The sequence below is a fragment of the Lagenorhynchus albirostris genome, chromosome 10 (genome assembly GCF_949774975.1).
Source record: "Lagenorhynchus albirostris chromosome 10, mLagAlb1.1, whole genome shotgun sequence".
Classification (NCBI taxonomy): domain Eukaryota; kingdom Metazoa; phylum Chordata; class Mammalia; order Artiodactyla; family Delphinidae; genus Lagenorhynchus; species Lagenorhynchus albirostris.
In genome coordinates, this window is record NC_083104.1 from 30,646,636 (window position 1) to 30,666,391 (window position 19,756).

Genomic DNA, 19,756 nt, shown 5'->3' on the forward strand with positions numbered 1-19,756 from the left:
CACTGCAGGGGACACGGGTTCATGCCCCGGTCTGGGAAGATCCCACATGCCGCGGAGCGGCTGGGCCCGTGAGCCATGGCCGCTGAGCCTGCGCGTCCGAAGCCTATGCTCCACAACGGGAGAGGCCACAGCAGTGACAGGCCCGCGTACCGCAAAAAAAAAAAAAGATACTAAAACTTGTTCTCTTTTAAGTCACCCAGAATGATGACAGAAGAGGAAAATTGTGATTCAGGGGCCATAATTGCCCAGAAATATGAAGAAATGTCCTAAAGAGTAGTAGATGATAGATCAGTATTGACTGGATGTAAAGGGAAAGTAGTTTTTAATGGTTTAAAGTTTTAAAATGTTAGCATCAAAGAAATTCAAGTGCATATAAGCCATTCACCAGTCATATGCTGGGTCATACAATGTCTTATTACTTTTTTCTTAATAAAAAGCAAACTTGGGCTTCCCTGGTGGCACAGTGGTTGAGAGTCCGCCTGCCAATGCAGGGGACACGGGTTCGTGCCCCGGTCCGGGAAGATCCCACATGCCGCAGAGCGGCTAGGCCGTGAGCCGTGGCCGCTGAGCCTGCGCGTCCGGAGCCTGTGCTCCGCAACAGGAGAGGCCACAACAGTGAGAGGCCCGCGTACCGCAAAAGAAAAAAAAACAAAAAACAAACCTGACATAGATCTTGTAAGAAAATTACACACCAGTGTCCCTCATGAACATAGGTATAAAAATCCTCAACAAAAATGCTAGCACAATTGAAATATACACCAAGAATACAAGGTTGGTTTCACATTTGAAAATCAATTGATATAATTCAACATATGGAAAGAATAAAGGAGAAAAACAGTAGGATCATCTCAATCAATGCAGAAAAAGCATTTGACAGAATTCTACACCTTTTCATGATTAAAAAAAAATTCTCAAAAAGCTAGAAATAGGAGAACTTCCTCTGAAAAAAGAAACCTACATCTAACATCATATTTAATAGAAACATAGTGAACGCTTTCCCCCTATGATCAGGAACAATGCAAGATTTTCTACTCTCATCACTTCTGTTTAGTATATGCTGGAGGTCCTAACCAGGGAAGTAATGTAAGAAAAAATAAATAAAAAGTATAAAAATTGAAAAAAGCAAAAGTAAAAGTCTTTATTTACTGAAGACATGATTGTATATGTAGAAAATTCTCAGGAATCTACCAAACAGTTACTAGAACTCACGAGTGAATTAAGTAAGGTCACAGGAAACAAGGTCTGTATACCAAAAATCAATGGCATTTCTATATACTGGTAGCATTCAACTGGTAAATGAAATTTTAAAATTTATTTTCAGTCATATCAAAAAATAAAATACTTAGAAATAAATTTAACAAAACATATGCAAGACTTCTAAAATGAAAACTATGAAACATTGTGAAACAAATTAAACAAGGCCTAAATAAATAGAGAGATATCATGTAAGTAGATTGGAAGACTCAATATAGTTCTCTTTAAATTGATCTATGGATTCAACACAATCCAAGTTAAACTCTTAACAGCTTTTTTTTAATCAGAAAATGATAAGTGGATCCTAAAATTTATATGGAAAAGCAAGGGCCAAAAAAACCTTGAACAAAACCAAGTTGAAGAGTTTCTTTACCTAGTTTTAAGACTTACTGTGAATCTGCAGTAATCAAAGCAGTATAACATTGGTGTAAGAATGGATAAATGAAACAAATGGATCAATAGAGAGTCCAGAAATAGACACACACGTGCACACACACACACACACACACACATTTATAGTCAATTGAGTTTCAACAGAGTACCAAGGCATTTCAGTGACTAAAGAAGAATCTTTAATAAATGGTGCTGGGACAACTGGATAAACATACAGAAAGAAAAGAACCGCACCCAGTACCTCACACAATATAAAGTACTTGATGTGGGATGGATCGTAGATGTAAATGTAAAAACTAAAGCTATAAAGATCTGGAAGGAAACAAAGGAAAGTACTTTTGCAACTTTGGACTAGGTGAGGATTTTTTAAGACAGAAAGCACTACTATAAATAATGATCAACTGGACATCATGAAAATTAAAAACTTCTGCTAATTAAAAGTCATCATTAAGCAATAAGCTAATCTAGATAAAGCATATAAGAGTCTTCTGTTTGCTATTCTTGATACTTTCCTCTAGCTTAGAGATTATTTCCAAATAAAAATTTGTTTTGTTTTGGTTTGGTTTTTTTGCGGTACACGGGCCTCTCACTGTTGTGGCCTCTCCCGTTGTGGAACACAGGCTCCGGACGCGCAGGCTCAGCGGCCATGGCTCACGGGCCCAGCCGCTCCGCGGCATGTGGGATCTTCCCGGACTGGGGCACAAACCCGTGTCCCCTGCATCGGCAGGCGGACTCTCAACCACTGCGCCACCAGGGAAGTCCCCAAATAAAAAGTGTTTAAAAGATACCATTAAGATAACAGGCAAGTAAATACTCACTATAGATATATAGCTATAGATATAGATATATCTGACAAAGGACGTGTATCTAAAATATGTAAAGAACTCTTAGAATTATAGTAAGGAAACAACCGATAAAAACTGAGTAAAAGACTTAACAGATATTTCACAAGACATACCAGTAAACACATATAAAAGCATTCAATGTCATTATTCATAAGAGAAATGCAAATAAAATCACAATGGTATCCATTTCATACCCACTAGAATTGGCTAACGTTAAAGTCTGAGGATGTGGAACCACTGCAATCACTTTGGAGAACTGTTTCTATAAAGTTATACGTATATCTTCCCCAATGACCCAGAAATCCCATTCCTGATTTTCAAGAGAATGAAAAGACATATCCACAAGAAGACTCTTCAAGCATAGATAGTCACACAGCTTTATTCATAAAAAACAAATACTGTAAACAAGTGTTCATCAACAGGAGAATGAATAAATAAATTGTTGTTTTGCCATACAAGACTCAGCAATTTAAAAAAAGAACTATTGACTCATACTATAACATGGATAACTCTCAAACACTTCATGTTAAGTGAAAGAAGCCAGTCACAAAAGAGTGTATTCTACATCAGTCCATTTATAAGAAGTTCACGAACAGACAAAATTCATCTATGGTGATAAAAATCAGGAGTGAGAACTGACAAAAAGGGACCAGGAGGTTACTTTTCTAGGGTAATGGAAATGTTTTATGTTTTATTTGGAGTGGTGATTACATGGGTGTACACATTTACCAAAATACATGAGATTGAACACTAAAATCTGTACATATCAGTTACTCAAATCTTACCCCAATAAATAAAAGAGACCATATCTGTTTATTTTTATGATATCCATTCATCATGCATGGTAGAATGTTGACCCTCTTATAGCTTCCTATTGTGCACAATAAATTTATAAACCCCTTACCTTAGCATAAAGGCCCTGCGTGATTTGGCTCTTACCTCTCCTTTCTACCTCATGTCCCTCCCTTACCTATTAATTCCTAGCCCTGCTGGCTTTACTGTCTGAAGTAGTTCATTTCTTGTTATTTTCTAGTTCAGTCTCTTTTTCGTTTCCTTCATTGCATTTAGGATAACGTGCATTTATTTTGTCTCTTTATACTTTATTCACCTGCCTTTTCCACTAGAATAAAAGCTCCTGGAGGGTAGAGACCTTGACCTTTTCACTGTTGTATTCCCCAATATATTCCCAGGATGTTGCTTGGCTCAGGGAGTATTGTTGAATATGTGAGTGAATGAAGGAATGAATGAATGAATGTTCCTGTTGTTCCATGTGTTGATAAAATGGGACTATACTCAGATGTTCCTCTGTTTGGAGTTCGGTCCTTACCAATTCAAATGAAAATGACATAGTCTTATCCCTCCAAGCAAAGCAAAACTGTGTCTCACGTAAGTTTTTGGTTGTTGCAATCAAACATTTTGTTCGATGCAAGGGAATTTTTTGTTCTCTCTTACTTTCCAGAATCGCTATATAGTCTTTCCTTTTATTTCCTAATCAGAACTTCTTATAGAAGCGACTTAATAGCATCCCTTATGACAATGCCTTCCAGACATATTTGACCCTGAATCCTATTGGTAAAATGTTTGAGCACACTAACCACATGGGTACATTTATTTCAAACATATATAAATATGTTGCTGTACTGTATATGTAATGAAACACCCAAATACAACATTTTAAAAGGATGGTATGAAAGATGGTTCTAATATTTTCCTCCTCTCCCATGTACTCATCCCACTTTGAAGACACTACCTTAGGGCAAATATTCTACATTTACTTATATGTGTAAGTGTAAAATTTCAGTAGTGTTAACACTTTTGCACTTTAAACCTTATATCTGACCGTGGATTGAAAGGCTTTATTGCTTTTTTTTTCCTAACATCTTTATTGGAGTATAACTGCTTTACAATGTTGTGTTAGTTGCTGCTGTATAGCAAAGTGAATCAGCTATATGTATACATATATCCCCATATCCCCTCCCTCTTAAGCCTCCTTCCCACCCTCCCTATCCCACCCCTCTAGGTGGTCACAAAGCACCGAGCTGATCTCCCTGTGCTATGCAGCTGCTTCCCACTAGCTAGCTATTTTACATTTGGTAGTGTATATATATGTCAATGCTACTCTCCCACTTAGTCCTAGCTTACCCTTCCCCCTCCCCATATCCTCCAGTCCATTCTCTATGTCTGCGTCTTTATTCCTGTCCTGCTCCTAGGTTCATCAGAACCTTTTTTTTTTTATGATATTGTTTATGCAGGTAGGGTAGAATTTTTAGGTCTGGGGCATATTTGAAATCATGTCACCTAATTTTTGCTGTACTTACTCTTAACATTGTTCAATGATAGTTTTTCTACAGAAAAAAAATGTATTAGTATTTTAGAGGAAAGAAATAATGAGATTAGAAAAGTGCAAATAGGAGGCAAGTAAGAGCTCTGGAGAAGGCCGTGTTGATTTACACTATAGTTAATTACACTGTAAATATTGGTAGCAGTATATTTGAATGAAATGTCTTCTTGAGGAATTACTAATTGTATAATATTAGCAATTAGTACACCTAGACAAAGTTGCTAAAAAATGGGGGAAATATCACTCTTCTCCAATAAAAAGACAGTTTTTAAGGAAGCATCAATTCTTCAATATAGCAGCATGAGACAGGTTTGGAGATTTTAAGCCTTTTGTGTTACCTCTGAGACCTAAAGGAAGCAGAACATAAAAATGAGCCTCTATCAATTTGAATCAAACCTAATCTTTGTGATCATGGCTGTGGTCTAAATCTATTAAAGATGTTCAAATTCAGTGTCCTTGTTATCACTGCGGGTTGACCTGAGTAGTGAGCAGTAAACTTGTGTATTATAATTCTGGTTCGAAGATATGTGCTTGGAAAGTGAAACCGACAGTCAGTGTTTTGTGTCTGTCTATAAGCAGACTAAGAGTGTATATAAAATGACAGGTGCATTTTTAGAGAAAGAAGCCCATAATGTTTTCCTATTTAGTAGGTGACAGTATGTCCCAAGATAACACAAGCTTAAGGAGCTGGAACAAGCATGGTTATTAAAGGCTAGCAGTTTCTCAGTTCAAACAAATTGAATTTTTTCATAGGCTGGAAGACTGGAAATATAGGGTAGAGTACTGAAATAAATTAGCATATTAAGTGAATTTATACACTCAGGCTTGTGAACACTTTCAAATTAAGGAAGAAATTTTATTACTTCTTCAAAGAAAAAGGCAATTTTTAAATTCTGTGTTTGATCTCCCTGTTGGAAAGGGCCTATATAATAAATTATATTATTTTGATGATTATCCAAAGAAGTGTGGTTATTATATTGATGGGAATCTTCACTTCTCTCCTCTCTCTTTTTTCAGAATTACTGATTTAAGGAACATAAAAAGAAGATTGTATTTATCAACAGTCCATAAGGAACTGTCCTCAACCCCTCTTCATGCAAAAATCCCACTCTTCATGATCAAACGCAAAATCGTAAGTGTCATGAATATTGCTTAAAATATTAAATTTATTTCAGCAAATATTAATTCTGGGCCTACTCTGTGTATGAGGCATTCTGTTAAGTTCCATGGTGGTATTAAAAATGAATAGAAATTTATACTCTTCTTTTTCTTCCAGTGAAAGAGCTTAAGATCTACTAGGTAGGAGAATATAATTGTTTGAATATCTAGGATATCACCAAAACTGTGATTGGAAGCACAGTAGAGAGAGGAAGTGCTATTGGTACAGTGAAAGGGAAAGAAATCCATCTGACTGCAGGACAAGGAAAGGCTTCATGAAGGAGATTGCACTTGGCATGGACCTTGAAGGACTGTAGAATTTCAACAGGTAGAAATGAAAAACCGAGCATTCCAAGCAGAAGGAACAGCATGAGTAGAAGCATAGAGGCTGGAAAGTGGCACATATTTGGAGAACAGAGAATGATTCATCATTGTTGCCAGATTTTTTTAAATAGCCTTAAGGAAACCTCAGTTCTATAATCCAAGAGCCTGATATAGGTTGGGAGTTTTGTGTAACCTCTGAGACCTAAAGCAGCATAATATATAAGTAGGTAAGCTGTAGGTTACAGGCTAATAAGTTTGGGCCTGATACGACTGACTAGTCTTTCTCAAATGTTAGTCATTTCCATACTACTCTCATGACTACCATGTTTGTGTACTACCTGTTCCAGTATGTACATAATACTCTCCTTTAAACCAACTCAGCCTTTTTTGACTTAAATAAATTTATTTTTAAAAAAAACTTTATATCACACTTATAAATGGAAAACCAGTATAACTTTCCAGAAATAAAAATTAACCATAACAATAAAGATACTGAAAACAAAACAGTATTTTAAAGTCTAGCTAAGTACTGTTTCCTGTTTAGGGTTCTGTCCTGAGGCCTGCTCTTTATTAACAAAAGTTTATCAAGAGCTAGATACATGTTCAAGCTTTTTCTTGGGCATAATTAGGATCGAAAGAAAACTGATGGATGGAAATTTTTATTCTGTGATCTGTAGTCATTTAATGCCATGCCCGTGTACCATCTAAAACCATTTCACAAACGGTGCATATTCCATATTCTTTGGGAGCCACTTTAGCAGAGAAAAGGAAGCCGTTAAAGCTTTTGGTTTGGAGAGGAACATACAGTCAGTTCTGTGCTTTGGGAAGATTAATCTGGTAGTGACATTTGGAATGGCTTAGAGGGGCTGGTAAATGGAGATCGAGAGAACATTTGCCGCACTCCAGATTAGGCTTAATGAGGACTAGGGCAGTAGCAGTAGAGGAATGGATGTAAGGTAACATCAGAAGCTTATGGTCCAATGAGCTAAGACATATTTAAACAGACCTTTTCCATATCATGTGGTACATGCTGTAAGAGCAGGACCCACTGTGAACTATGGAGCACCAGGGGAATGATCAGAGAAGGGCTTCTGAAGAAGGGGATGCCTGAGCTAGGCCTTGAAAGATTATAAGAAGAGAGAAGGCACTAACCAGTTCAAGTGGGGGTGGGATTCCTAGAACAGAAAGAGTAGCATTAAGAGTAGCTGCATGAGACGTGTAGGCACGTAATAATCCAGTGTTGCTGAGGAGAGACCGGAATAGTAGGGAAGTAGTAAGGCTGGAGAAGAAAACAGGGCAACCTCCGGGTAGGCCTTATATTTATAGGCAGGGAGCCTGGACTTTTATCTCATAGGTGATAGGGAGCTTTTGAAGGGCTTGCAGCAGGGGGGCATGGTCAGATTTGCATTTTAGATAGAACATCGCTTTGGAGGATGGGTGGGAAAGATGAGACTGGAGGCCAGCAGGACCAGTTAGAAAGTCAGTGCAGTTGTCACAAGAAGGTAAGAGAGCAGCAGTACCTGGCTCCTCCTAGGCACTCAATAATTATGTAAGTGGATGGATGAGTAGATGAATGATATAGGTGTAAGAGAGATGAGTCCTAAAGTTGGGAAATAGAAATCAGAGTGAAGATGAGGAAACAGAGTTGAAAAATAACTAAAAATTTTAATTGAAGATTAATTAGGTGTCAGAAAGGAAGAAGAAGGAAAAGTCAAGGATGGCTCTCAGTTGACTTTCTACTTTGGATGACTGGTGACAGAATCAATACCTAGAAATCCAGGAGAAAGAGCACGGTTAGAAAGGGGAGATGGAAATGTTGATAAAACAGTCTGAGACATTCAGATTGAGAATTTGGGGGGTACATAATGTTAGAGTCCTAGAGAGAGGTATGAGCTGGATATTTGGGCTTCTTCAGCGTACAGGTGGCACTTACAGTCATGAGAGTGATGAAATTGCCTGCCTGCAGAGAGAGTAAGAATGGCAACAACAACAACAAAAGAGGCTAGAGGAGGAAATGCAAGGGCCTACCCAAGAAAAAGGGTGGGCAAAGGAAGAAGAATCCATGAAGGAGACAGGGCAACAATGAGAAAGTGATGTGAATCATGAAGCAAAGTACAGTGTGGTGGAAACCAAGGAAGTTTTGGTAAGAGAAAATGTCAAGATGTGAAAGTATTTGGGATGTGGCAATCAGGAGGCCATTAGTAACTTCACTGACAAGTTTTGGTGTATGAGGAAGGAGTCAGGACAGTGGGCCCTGCGAATGGAAGATGGAGACATGAGAGCATCCTGACCATTGCTTTCAGTAGGCTGATCCACTGGGCTTCATGTTCAAGTAGATATAAATAGAGGGGAGGAATCAAAGATAACTTTGAGGTTTTGAGTCTGGAAAACCTGGAGATTGAGCCAGTAACAGATAGGTGCTGGATTTTGGAATAAATTGATGGTTTCTGTTTGCAGTAGAATTATTTTAATTCATTGTGTACTAAACACTCATAAATGCACAAAGATTAAATGCAAATACTTCAGTTATTAAAGTTAAATCATTTAAGACGTTAAGGAAGTGCATTAGTCCTTACAAATGAAATTATATTCATCCTCTTATATTTAGGTATGATTTCCTTATTCATCAAAGATTGTTTAGAGTTCAGTGTTAGGTGGTTTCCGAGAGCTAAACCATATATGAGACTAATACACTATTCTGTGTGTGGTCAATCAATCAGGTTTGTCATTACCTTGCTTTTGTGAGTTCAGTCACCCTTGTCAGTTAACTAACTCTGAAGTTTCTGGATATCATATGAAAATCTGAACTGATCATTCTGTACATGGCTATAATCTTCACACACACACACACACACACAGTGTACCCTCCATCCAGTGGCATTTGTGGGAATGCAGTATCTGAAAATAAAATATTGTCTGTTAAAAGTAAACCACACAAATATCTTGCTGATATAGGAAGTAAACTTCATTGAACAATCTTTCATATTTAATAAATGAGTCTTTAAGAGGAATATGTGCTAGCAGTGCCAGGTATCTAATGACGTAAGAAATGCACTATTTAAACTAAAAAGAAAATAGCTGTAATAGGCCCTGTGGGGCAATGTGTCTTCGCTCATCTATCTACCTCATCTTCTCATCCCCAGTGAGACAGCTCAATAGAAAATATAAAAGAAAGGAGATGCAGGCATGAAAATTACATGTAGCTGTTTTAAAAAAAAATCCTAATGTGAAAAAATCAAACTGGTGTCTATATCTTAGGTGACTTCAGCTCATGCTAAATTTTGAAAAGCAAAATATCTAGAACTTGTCTTGAATCTAGAAAAATTGCTCACGTAATTCAAGGCAGTCCTAAGCAAAGACAAGGTATTTGTTTCTATAGTGTTCCCCATCCCAATGAAATCATCAAATCATAACTACTTGTAGTATGTCCTAATTATTCTATATTTTGTGAAATATAAACATGTAAATAATACATAGGAGTTAAGAACATGGCATCTGAGTTCTGACACTTACAGTTATGTGACCCTGTGCAAGTTCCTGTGTTCATTTTCCTCATTTATAAAATGCAGATAATATGAGGCATGCATACTACTAAGGTTCTTGTGGGAATTTACATGAGTTAATAAACATAAGGCTTTTAGAACAGTGCCTGGCATGGACGAAGCTTTAAATAAGGATTATATCTCCTATTTGCTCTTTAGGTGCTACTTCTTCCAGGACACCCTCCATGATTTCCCCTCTGCTGATTGATTAGACATTTTGGGTACAGCACATCATTACCATTCACAAATTCATAATTCTTATAATACTTCTTCACCCTGCACTTTAATCGTCTGTTTACTTACCTGTCTCCCCTTTTAGGCTGTAAGCATGACTCATTTGGTTTTTATCCCTAGTGCCTATGTACATGGCATATAGTAAGTACGCAATAAATGTTTGTTGAACAAATTGATAAGTCTTAATGTGCCTTCTGACTTGGGAGATAAAAGAATGAGTTTATCATGGACAAATTGTATAAGCTTTCTAAATATGCCTGCCTATTCCATAAATGTCCAGGAGTACTTAAGCAAATATTAAGAAACTCGGTTCTAATACTTGCTCTCATTTCCCCTCATTTTCCTCCCAATCCAGGAGATGCTACAGCACCAGAGAGAGGGTCTTTCCTTTCCATTGCTAACATAGTCAATTCCAAATGAGCCCTTATTGAATTAAAGCTGAATCTTGTTTAAGGGAAATTTCTAGAGAGAGCAGCAAAGTGACAGAGAGCCCTCCACTCATTTAAAATGCCATGCCTGGGGTCCTCCCTGGTGTTGGTGTGATGTTGGCCTCAGTTCTCTGCTTTTTGCCAAAGTCCTCTTCACTTCGTTCTACTTTTTAAGAGCCATAGATATTTTGGTGATAAACCTCAAAATACAGTAATTTAAAAGCACTTCAGTTAACATTTTTAAATCAGGAGATTTCACATAAAATTTCTGACCTCTTTTTTAAAAAAATCAGAAGTCAACATTGAGTCTGCTTTCTTGCACAGCAAGCAGTCAGCTAGAGCAGAGTGGCAACTGCACACTTTTAATGGAGCTTTAAGCTCTCCTGTGAAGTTCAGTCCTCTCCACTCATAAGGATGTGGGTGCAGTCAGACCCTTCCTGCTTCACTCATTTAAGTGACCTGCCACGGCCCTCTAGGCATATAGTTTGCAACCGCTGATTTAGAGGATAATTGCCAAATGGTCCACTTTGCCTTGGTTCTTTAGCTAAAGCCTTCACATAACCAGAGGCAGCAAATAAAGTTAATGTTTTTGTAGCCACACCAACATGAATATTTATTTAGAAGCCACTTACTGTTCCAGTTATGATAGAATGTTCAACCTTTCAAATAAAAAATTTTATTTTTCATGTTATTCTTAATTATGATGGATTCATTTTAACATTTAAATTATAAAAATTTATATGTTTAATTTAGGTTTTCAATGACAAGAACAGTTTTAAAAATTAATAACCATCATATTAAACAGTGGGGGTAGCCACTTAGTCAAGACTCACTGAAATCAATCTTACTTCTTCTTTAATATAATTTCAGTCAGTTGGTGATGGTATCAGATGAACATCAATGTCTTGCCACCAAAGTATGTATTAATGTACAGTGAATTTAATTCCATTTGAATAGGAAGTTCAGGTATGAGATATTGCTGAGAATGAATCTTTCATTGGAGGTATAACAAAGTAGTATGATAAATTACAATGCCAAATTCTTTTAGTAACCTTTACCACTTAAATACCCAGTGTTTGTCATTTAGATAGATAGAATTACTCTTTAGGAGTTGTACTTTCTTGAACCACAACTCTGACGGAATATGTTATAGATTTTATTAGAAACTGAAAGAGTGGCATACTGTTTTTAAAGTTTCCTCTCAAAGATCATTTTTCCCATAGAGCCAGTGAGTTGGAAATTTTTGGTTCTTAACGGTATTTAATTTCTTAAGTGCCATTGAATGAACAGAGAATGGAGGAGGCAGAGTTTTTTAGATGTATATTTAAGATATAATTAGAGAATGTCTCTCAATGAAGTCATTCTAACCTAGAATCCACTGTAGTGTCTGTGGTACATATTTGAGGGTTTGTAAACGTTTTCATGTGCATATCATTTAATAATACTTGTTTTTCACTCTCTCTACTCACCTGTCTAATGTGGGTGTTGAAGAGATTTGGGAAAAGGAGCAGTTTCTTGCTTTTCTCTGCTGACCCTGAATGGTTATGTGAAATAGGGACAACTACATAAAAATATTTGTTCTGGAAAATGAATGATTACCCAGCTTTAGGTCACCCTATTTTCAAATCACTTGAACAGGCAGAGTAGTATTAGAGGTAAAATGTGGCCTTGAGAGCTATATTGTAGGGGTTTGAAACCTAGCTGTCACTTCCTGTCTGTGGGCCCTTGGGCAAGTCAGTTATTTCTGTGTGCTTCAGTTTCCTCATTGGTTAGGTCCTGACAATTATAGAACCTACTTCATAGAGGAGTTGTTACTATTAAATGAGTTATTACTTAGAATAGTGCCAAGTTCATAGTAAGTGCTTAGTTAGTGTTAATTGATATTGTTATCATTTTACTATTTTCTCTTGACTTGAATCTATGTTTTTTAATTTGTGAATATGTTATCATAATAAACGTCTGAACTTGCAGTTTATTTCAATTAACAAATACCTTTTGAGCCCCTGCTGTAGGCCAGGGTCTGTGCCAAAAGATGTGAATCCGAAGGTGAATGGTGCACAGTCTTCTCATCCATGAGATTATAATAGGCAGAGGAGGCAAACATATAAACAAGTTAATGATGATGGGCAGTGGTTAACACCAAACTAGTCTTAGGAAACAAATGCTGCTAAAGGAAAATATCAGACTTTTCTAGCCAAGTTGGAGTGTGTTATAAGTGGAGATATTTGTGCTAAATTGTGAATACACACAAATAAAAGCATGGAAGTTCATGTCACGTTTGATCCCTTAACTGGGTTGTATAATGGGAATGTACAGAATCACAGTGCTGGAAAAGAAGACTGGATGAAACCATGAAGGGCCTTGAAAGCCATGATAAGAAATTTAAATTTTTAGTCCATTAGAGTTTTCTTTTTAAATTTTAACTTGGAGAAGTTTCACAATATTATCTGTATTCTAGAAAATGAGTACAATGTCAGAATAAAAAGAGCTAGAGGCAGAGAGACCAATTAAAAGGCTGTGTGAAGTCCCGGTGAGTCATATTAGCCTGAATTAGTGTAGTAGCAAAGAAGTAGAAGAGGAGAACAGATATAAAAGATACTTCAGGATTTAAATCAGTGGAAAAAAAGGGATAAAATGGCACTGAATTAATCTAGGGCTGGAAATTGGCAAAGTACATGTGCTACCAACAAGGGAAATATCCTGTAGGAGCTTAAATGACTGCTTAGATTGCTGTTTCTGCCCATGACAGAATATCTGGTATCAAACTGTCCTTCCTACTGTAAACAAATATAAAATTGGAAAAAATATTTGAAATAAGACTTTTCAACCATTTGGATAGCAGGCAACATACTTTTAAAAATGAGAAACAAATGAGATGAGTCCTATATTCCCAAGCTTTCTGAAGGCCCATTCTGGACTGCAGAGATGGGAGCCCAGACAGAGCATGGCATCTTGCTGAATAGAGAAAGAGATCAGAGTTAAGGATGACTGAGACTGAGGTAGCCAGAATTTGTAGGTTAGTGTATCTGAGAGGAGCTTCAGAAATATGCATCAGGGTCTTCTTGAACCTTTGTGCATGCTTACAGTAGGACCCCATGAAGTAATCACAGACGAGCCCCTGGGGAAAGAACACCTACTAAGCAGCTGTGACACACAGGGCTAGGAGATATTCAAGTACTGGCCAGAGTGAATAGGTATCACTGAACACATACAGGAGAAACTCCAGAAAGACAATATTACTTAGAAATGGAGCTTATCTAGTCCTGGAGAAAAGGTTACCTTAGACCTGACCTAACAAATATAAAAACTCACATCAAAAGATCAAGATGATCTGCAAATAAACTTCCACCTGGAACATCTTTAGGACACTTCTAAGAAAAACAACAAAATCCAAAAGCCCAAAAACATAGTAGCCATAATGTCCAGAATACAATTTTTAAAAAACGGATACTAGATAGGCAAACTGGGTAAACATGATCCATAACCAGGAGAAAAATCACAGGGCCTTAAAATAACTATTATAAATATATTAGAGGATTTAAAGGAAACTTTGAACATAATGAGGGAGCAAATTAAGAAACCCCAATGGAAAAAGGAAACTATGAAAAGAAATTTGGAAAAATAACAATGTTGAAATGAAAGTTTCACTGGATAGACTTAACACTAAGTTAAACACTGGGGAATATCAGTAAAATTGAAGTCAAGAATATAGAAACTCTTCAAACTGAAGCACAGAGAGAGGGGAAAAGCCTGGAAAAAAAATGAATATAGTCCGAATGGCCTGTGAAACAGTATCTGTCAGTCTAATATATGTGTAATTGGAGTACTATAAGGAGAGCAAAAAGAGATTGAGCAGAAGAAACTTTATAGAAATCATGGTTGAAATTTTTCAAATTTTGAAAAATATACCCATAGATCCAGTAAGCTCAACAAACTATGAGCTGAGAAACACACAAAAACCACACCAAGATCACACCATGGTATATCATAACTAAAAAAAAAAAAAAAAAAAAAAAAAACCCACAAAGATCACACCATGGTATGTCATAATTAAATTGCTAAAAATCAATGATAAAATCTAAACAAGCAGCAAGAAGAGAAAAAATCAATTATACACAAGAGAACAATGATAAAATATATCACCAGCTTTCCATCAGAAGCAATGAAAGTAGGAAGGCAATGAAATAGTGCTAGGGAAAAAAAATGTTCAAACCTGTCAAGTTAAAATTCTTTATCTAGTGAAAATATTCTTCAAAAATTGGAGCAAAATAACATTTTCAGACTAAAAAGCTGAGAGAATTCGTTACCAGCAAACCGGCACTACAGAAATATTAAAGGAAGTTATTCAGGCTGAAAAAAATGTGCCAGATAGAAATTTGAATCTAAGTGAGAGAATGAAGAGGACAAGTAATGGTAAATTAATAGGTAAATCTAAAAGGTCTTTATTCATACCATAAATTCTTTCAAAGTATTTGATTGTTGAAAGCAAAAATAACAATGTAGAAGTAAAATATGTGACAATAACAACACAGATATGGTAGTATACTTTTATGAGGTTCTAATCCAGAAGATATTCTAATATTTATTCAGGGTTAAATTGTTAGAAGTTAAAGATTCATATTGCAAACTTTGGCAACCATAGAAAAAAGTAAAAGAACAACTAATCAAAAAATATAGCTAATCAACAAATTGAGGAAATTAATGGGGCACTAAAAATATATTCAATCCAAAATAGAGGAGAGCTAAACAAAGAGCAGATGGGACAGATTGAAAACAAATAAATTGGTAGCCTTAAACTCAAACACATCAGAATAATTACATTAAATGGAAATGGACTAAACACTCCAACAGAAATCGTTATGTTGAATAAAAAGTGAGACAATTATATTCTGTTTATAAGCAGTGCACATTAAATTTAAGGACACAGGTAGGTTAAAAAAATTTTAATACAAAAAGTTTTACCTTGCAAACACAAATTATAAGAAAGCTAGAATGGCTCTCTATGAATATCAGTCAAAGTAGACTGCAGGACAAGGAATATTATGTAACAAGGCATATTTCATAATGATAAGGGGGTCAGTCATGTAGAAGATATAACATCCTACATGTGTATATAGCTAGTAACGGTGCTTGAAAATGCATGAAGCAAAAACTAACAGAACTGAAGAGAGAAAGATAAAAACACAATTATTGATGACGATTTCAACACTCCCCTCTCAGAAATTGACAGAAAATCAGTAAACTTGAAAAATGCTATCAATCAACCTGACTTATTTGACATTTCTAGGATGTTTAATCTAACAATTGCAGAATAACACTATATTCAAGTATGCATTGAATGCTCACCAAGATATATGGTATTTCAGGCTGTGTTAATCTCAGCAAAGTTAAAAAGACTGAAATCATACAAAGTACATTCTGTGGCTAAATGAAATTAGATGGAAATTAGTAACAAAAATATAACTGAAAAATCCTCAAGTACTTGAAAATAAAGCAACATACTTCTAAATAACCTATAAGTAAAAGAAAACTAATGGAATATTAGCAAATATTTTAACTGATATTTTTACTAATTTTAAATGGTAATGAAAATAAAGCATACTAAAATCTGTGAGATGCATTACAGGCATCTAAAGTATGCAGAAAGAAATAATCAAGAGAATAAGTCAATGAAATGGAAAATGGGCAATGGAGAAAAACCACTGAAACCAAATTTGGATTTTTGAAAATATTTAGTAAGTGATAAACCTAGACTAATGAAGAAAAAAAGAACACACACACATTGTCAATATCAAGAATGAATGTAAGGAAAAAGGAAAATAAGGGAATATTATGAACAATTGTATACTAATAAATTTGACAACTTAGATTAAGTGGGAAAATTCTTTTAAAGACACATTACTAAAACTGATACTAAAAGAAATAGAAAATCTGAGTAGCCTTATATCTATTTTTAGAAACTGAATTTGTAATTTAAAACATTCCCACAAAACAGTACAGGTGCGGATGGCTTTATGGGTAAATCTAACCAAACATTTAAAGAAAGAATAATACTGTCTCTCAGATAATAAAGGAGAAGGAACATTTTTCAATTCACTTAATAAAATGCAGCCAGCATAATTCTGATACCAAAACCAGGAAATATATTAATTCCCAAAAGAGAACTATAAATCAGTATCACTCAAGAACATAGACACATGGATCCTTAATATCATGACCAAGTGGTGTTTATTCCAAGAATTCAAGGTTAGTCTTACACTTGAAAATTAGTCACTGTAATTTTTCACATTAACAGAATAAAGGGAAAAAGTCATAAAGTCATCTCAATGTATGTAGAAAAATCGTGATGAAAATTCATTAGCCATTAAAATGAAAACTCACATCAAACTAGTAATAGAAGGAAACTTGTTGAGCCTGATAAAAGGCCTCTATAAAAAACCTACAACTAAATCATACTTAATGGTGAAATACTATCAATACTTACCTCCTAAGTTGGGGAACAAAGCAAAGATATCCACACTGACTGCTTCGATTCAGCATTGCATTAGAGGTCCCAGCAAGTGCAATAAGATAATAAAGAGAAAATTTTAAAACATACAGATTGAAAAAGAAGAAATAAAAGTTTCTTTCTTTGCAGACAACATAATCATCTTGTAGAAAATTCTAGAGAGGGCTGCTGCCATGTCCTGCCTGCTGTCTGCTGCACACAGTAGGGTGTTGCTCCGGGACCTTACTTCAGACGTGCAGAGACTCTCCCTGGCGTGTCTCAAATGCATGCAGTGTGCATGAACACTGAATTGGGATCAGTGAGCTGAAAGATACAGAGCAGCACGCTAGGCTGGATGAATCCCTCTGGACTGTGGATGGAAAAGACCGTGAGCACTGTTCGTTTTAGAAGGGTCTTCACGTTCTGGCCGGGTGTCAGGCTTGAGCCTCCAAGGTGGGAGAGCCGAGTCCAGGACATTGGACCACCAGAGACCTCCCGGCCCCACATAATGTAAATCGGCAAGAGCTCTCCCAGAGACCTCCGTCTCAACACTAGGACCCTGCTCCACCCAACGGCCAGCAAGCTCCAGTGCTGGATGCCCCATACCAAACAACTAGCAAGAGAGGAACAAAACCCCACCCATTAGCAGAGAGGCTGCCTAAAATCATAATACGTTCACAGACACCGCAAAACACACCACCAGACACGGCCCTGCCCACCAGAGAGACAAGATACAGCCCCACCCACAGGAGCACAGGCACCAGTCCCCTCCACCAGGAAGCCTAAACAAGCCACTGAACCAACCTCACCCACCGGGGGCAGACACCAAGAACAATGGGAACTACAAACCTGCAGCCTGTGAAAAGGAGACCCCAAATGCAGTAAGTTAAACAAAATCAGAAGACAGAGAAATATGCAGCAGATGAAGGAGCAATGTAAAAACACACCAGACCAAACAAATGAAGAGGTAACAGGCAGTCTACCTGAAAAAGAATTCAGAGTAATGATAGTAGAGATGATCCAAAATCTTGGAAATAGAATGGAGAAAATGCAAGAAATGTTTAACAAGGACCTAGAAGAACTAAAGAGCAAACAAACAATGATGAACAACACAATAAATGAAATTAAAAATTCTCTAGAAGGAATCAATAGCAGAATAACTGAGGCAGAACAACGGATAAGTGACCTGGAAGATAAAATAGTGGAAATAACTGCCACAGAACACAATAAAGAAAAAAGAATTGAAAGAGACCTCTGGGACAACATTAAATGCACCAACATTCAAATTATAGGGGTCCCAGAAAAATAAGTGAAAAAGAAAGGGTCTGAGAAAATATTTCAAGAGATTATAGTTGAAAACTTCCCTAACATGGGAAAGGAAATAGTAAATCAAGCCCAGGAAGCGCAGAGAATCCCATACAGGATAAATCCAAGGAGAAACATGCCAAGACACATATTAATCAAACTATCAAAAATTAACTACAAAGGGAAAATATTAAAAGCAGCAAGAGAAAAGCAGCAAATAACATACAAGGGAATCCCTATAAGGTTAACAGCTGATCGTTCAGCAGAAACTCTGGAAGCCAGAGGGAGTGGCAGGACATATTTAAAGTGATGAAAGGGAAAAACCTACCACCAACATTACTCTGCCCAGCAAGAATCTCATTCAGATTTGACAGAGGAATTAAAACCTTTACAGATGAGCAAAAGTTAAGAGAATTCAGCACCAGCAAAACAGCTTTACAACAAATGCTAAAGGAACTTCTCTAGGCAGGAAACACAAGAGAAGAAAAAGACCTACAATAACAAACCCAAAACAATTCAAATGGTAAGAGGAACATACATATCGATAATTACCTTAAATGTAAATGGACTAAATGCTCCAACCAAAAGATACAGACTGGCTGAATGGATACAAAAACAAGACCCATATATATGCTGTCTACAAGGGGCCCACTTCAGACCTAGGGTCACAATCATATAGATTGAAAGTGAGGGAATGGAAGAAGATATTCCATTCAAATAGAAATCAAAAGAAAGCTGGAGTAGCATTTCTCATATCAGGCAAAATAGACTTTAAAATAAAGACTATTATAGGAGACAAAGAAGGACACTACATAATGATCAAGGGATCAATCCAAGAAGAAGATACAACAATTGTAAATATTTATGCACCCAACATAGGAGCACCTCAATACATAACGCAAATGCTAACAGCCATAAAAGGGGAAATCGACAGTAACACAATCATAGTAGGGGACTTTAACACCCCACTTTCACCAATGGACAGATCATCCAAAATGAAAATAAATAAGAAAACACAAGCTTTAAATGACACATTAAGCAAGATGGACTTAATTGATATTTATAGGACATTCCATCCAAAAACAACAGAATACACTTTCTTCTCAATTGTCCATGGAACGTTCTCCAGGTTAGATCATATCTTGGTTCACAAATCAAGCCTTGGTAAATTTAAGAAAATTGAAGTTGTATCAAGTATCTTTTCTGACCACAATGCTCTGAGACTAGATATCAATTACAGGGATAAAACTGAAAACTACAAACACATGGAGGCTAAGCAATATGTTACTAAATAATCAAGAGATGACTGAAGAAATCAAAGAGGAAGTCAAAAAATGCCTAGGAACAAATGATAATGAAAACACAATAACCCAAAACCTATGGGATGCAACAAAAGCGGTTCTAACAGGGAAGTTTATAGCAATACAGTCCTACCTCAAGAAATA

At 36.4% G+C, this 19,756-nt stretch overlaps 1 protein-coding gene across 5 annotated transcripts in view; it reads left to right on the forward strand.

Annotated features, from left to right (window-relative positions):
* Positions 1-19,756, forward strand: part of CFAP20DC (CFAP20 domain containing) — a 267,799-nt gene that overhangs the window by 87,621 nt on the left and 160,422 nt on the right. For all 5 annotated transcript variants that reach the window (XM_060164004.1, XM_060164005.1, XM_060164006.1 and 2 more), the window contains exon 5: positions 5,851-5,965. In XM_060164004.1, coding sequence (XP_060019987.1) covers positions 5,851-5,965 — 115 coding nt within the window. The remainder of the gene's footprint in view (positions 1-5,850; positions 5,966-19,756) is intronic.